At 31.8% G+C, this 3,027-nt stretch overlaps 1 protein-coding gene across 1 annotated transcript; it reads left to right on the top strand.

Annotated features, from left to right (window-relative positions):
- Nucleotides 1-878: 878 nt before the first annotated feature.
- Nucleotides 879-1,658, top strand: LOC145661588 (uncharacterized). Its single transcript, XM_081726907.1, has one exon. The coding sequence runs from the start codon at nt 879-881 to the stop codon at nt 1,656-1,658; it is 780 nt and encodes a 259-aa protein (XP_081583033.1).
- Nucleotides 1,659-3,027: the final 1,369 nt, after the last annotated feature.

Here is a 3,027-nt window from a genome sequence, read left to right on the forward strand (position 1 = left end):
CATAGCAAACAAGTCTATGAAGAAAACATTAGTGTTCAGCTTTTCAAAGTAGTTGTTTATCTTTGGTGGTACAAAGAGATGGAAACACTGAATATTATATATTTTCTTATATTAGATTATTTTGTTGTTCAGTGTACAACTTAATCCATATTATGTCACTAATATACAAAAATATATCTAAGAAGAATACATTTGTCTTTACTTTTACAAATTTCTTGTCGCTTATCTTTCGTAATGCAAAGGGGTTGGAAACACTGAATATTATATTTTTGGCTTATGTTATAGTGCGTCCAGTAAGAGAACGTCTCTGACAGCTCGCAGTGACATTGCCACTACTCGCGTGTCAAGGTTTTTTTCGATGCAACTCTAGTGGCAATTTCATTAATGGTATAAGACAAAATGATCGTGGTTGGTAACACTGGTATCAAAGTAGGGACTGCAATGTCTCGCCGCATGTGGTAAGAAACGTCAGAGACCATTTCTTGTTGGCCGTGCTATAGAATGTATTGATTTTAAATATACATTTTTACAAAATTGCAGTTAAGAAAAAATAAAATATTAATGTATTGAAAACGAAATGAGGTGAAAAATCGCAATGTGTCCATTGAACACACCTTGCGGTTTTGTGAAACTAAAATACCTTGCGGTATTAAGGGTTAAGATTTGTATTAGCCCTGTACCGAACATTTTACCCAATACCGAGAAATCCTACGGTAAAGCTTTTTTTCAAAATCTGCAACGGGCTGGAAGTTGTGAATGGATTTAGGCTAGAATTTAGGCAAGACATTAACCAGAAAGTACAATGTGGGGAATGTGGTAATATTTATCATAGTTCTTGCGTAAATTTAAATGAAAAAGATGTGAAGTATCTTCGCTCTATGGATCAAATTTGGCGATGCAAAAACTGTGAGAAAGTGCGTCGTAAGTCTATGACAAGTGAAACCCCTTTGGAAACTGCCGAAAATCTTCCCTCGTTAAGTGACATGTACCAATTATTACTCTCCATCAAGAAAGATACCGACAACCTAAAGCAGTCTCATAAACAACTTGAAGAGGACTTAAACAAATCTCTTAACTTAGCTCATGAAAAACTGGACGAAAACGCAAAAGCTTTAAAAACTCAAAGTGAAGAATTAAAGAAGTGTATGATAGTAATAGATGAACTCAAAAACGAAAATTTAACTCTAAAAAAACAGGTTGATAAATTACAATTACAGATTCACGGTATCCCTCTTCTTCCTAATGAGGATGGCACTAGCTTGGTTAAAAAAGTTGGTAATGCTTTAGATTTAAACATCAAGGATGACATGATAGATGTTTGCCATAGGTTGAAAAAGTCACCAAGCCAGCCTAACCCAGGTATAATTGTAAAGTTTGTTAGACGATTTGATAAGGATAGTTTCCTCAAGAAAAGAAAAGTTAAAAGAAACTTGAGTTGTAAAGATATAGGATTTTCTGTGAGGGAAACTATCTACGTCAACCAAATTCTGTCATTAAATAGAAGAATTGTATTTAGTGAAGCCAGGAAAGTTAAGAAAGAGAAAAACTTTGATTTTCTTTGGATCGACAATGCGGGAAACACAAAATTGAAAAAGAAGGAAAGTGATACGTATGTATACACTCTAAATACTGTAGACGAGGTCAAAAGTTTGCTGTGAGCTAAGTGGTTGATGATACGCATTGTATTACATTGAATTATCAGAATGTAAGAGGTTTAAAAACAAAATTAAGGGAATTATATATAGGTATCGCTGCAGCAAACTTTAAGATCATTATCTTAACTGAAACTTGGCTGTGTGACAATATTTACAATAGTGAATTTATCGATAATAGGTATAATGTATTTAGACAAGACAGACCTAATAGAACGGGAGGGGCTGTTCTTGTTGCAGTATCAAATGAAATACATGTTGAAAGTTTGATAATGAATATTGAAGATATGGAAGTGGTTTGTCTCAAATTGGTAATGGGTGGCAAACTTTACTACTTAACATCGGTATATTTTCCACCCAATTCTAAAATTGATAAATATCATGATTTTTTAGCAGGGTTGAGAGCATACAAAATATTCAATATCATGAAATGATTATCGTTGGTGATTTCAATATTCCGTCAATTACAGATTCTTCTTATAACTTTATGCAGGGTGGATCTGTTTGTATCTCATTAGCAAATTTTTTGTCTTTATATAATTTACAATCATATAACTCTATAAAAAACGATTATAACAAAACTTTGGATTTAGTGTTATCTAATGTGAAGAGTGGTATTGCAGTAAGTCATAATATGTGTCCTTTTGTAAAAGAAGATAAACATCATCCTTCTCTTACTTGTCAATTTTATATCAAGGAGCAGGTTAAGAAAATCAACTGTAGTCCGATCACTGTATACAATTATGCGAAAGCAGACTTTTATAACTTATACAAGGGATTACAGAGGGAAAATTGGAATAGACTAATTATAAATAGGGATGTTAATAATGCTCTAGATTGTTTCTATAATATTTTCAACAATATTATTGATACATATGTTCCAAAGAGGACGTTACATAAGAAACATTCATATCCATGCTGGTTTACTACAGAAATAATTAATATTTTAAAAGAGAAAGAATATTATAGAAAACGAAAACTGCATTCAGATTACAATCTAAACAAATTTAAGGAATTGCGTAGAAAATTAAAAAGTATTATGGATAAGGCACATAAATCGTATATTTTTTAAACTGAAAATATGATAAATACAAATCCGAAAACCTTTTGGAACTTTATCAACAACAAAAAAGAAAATAAATTAACAACTAGTAATATGACCTATCGAAAACAATCTCTAGATACCAACAATTGTATTTCCAATGGTTTTGCTGAATACTTTAAAAGTGTATATTCTCAAGATCCTGCTAATTATAATATAACCGATTCGGTTAACTTGAAGGTATCCCAATGCTTGAATATAAATTTTGTTACTGAAGAGGATTATGTAAAAGCAATTAGAAAGTTGAAACCATCAAAATCCTCGGGACCTGAT

This window comes from Thermobia domestica, chromosome 10 (assembly GCF_964235325.1).
Source record: "Thermobia domestica chromosome 10, izTheDome1.hap1.1, whole genome shotgun sequence".
Lineage (NCBI taxonomy): Eukaryota > Metazoa > Arthropoda > Insecta > Zygentoma > Lepismatidae > Thermobia > Thermobia domestica.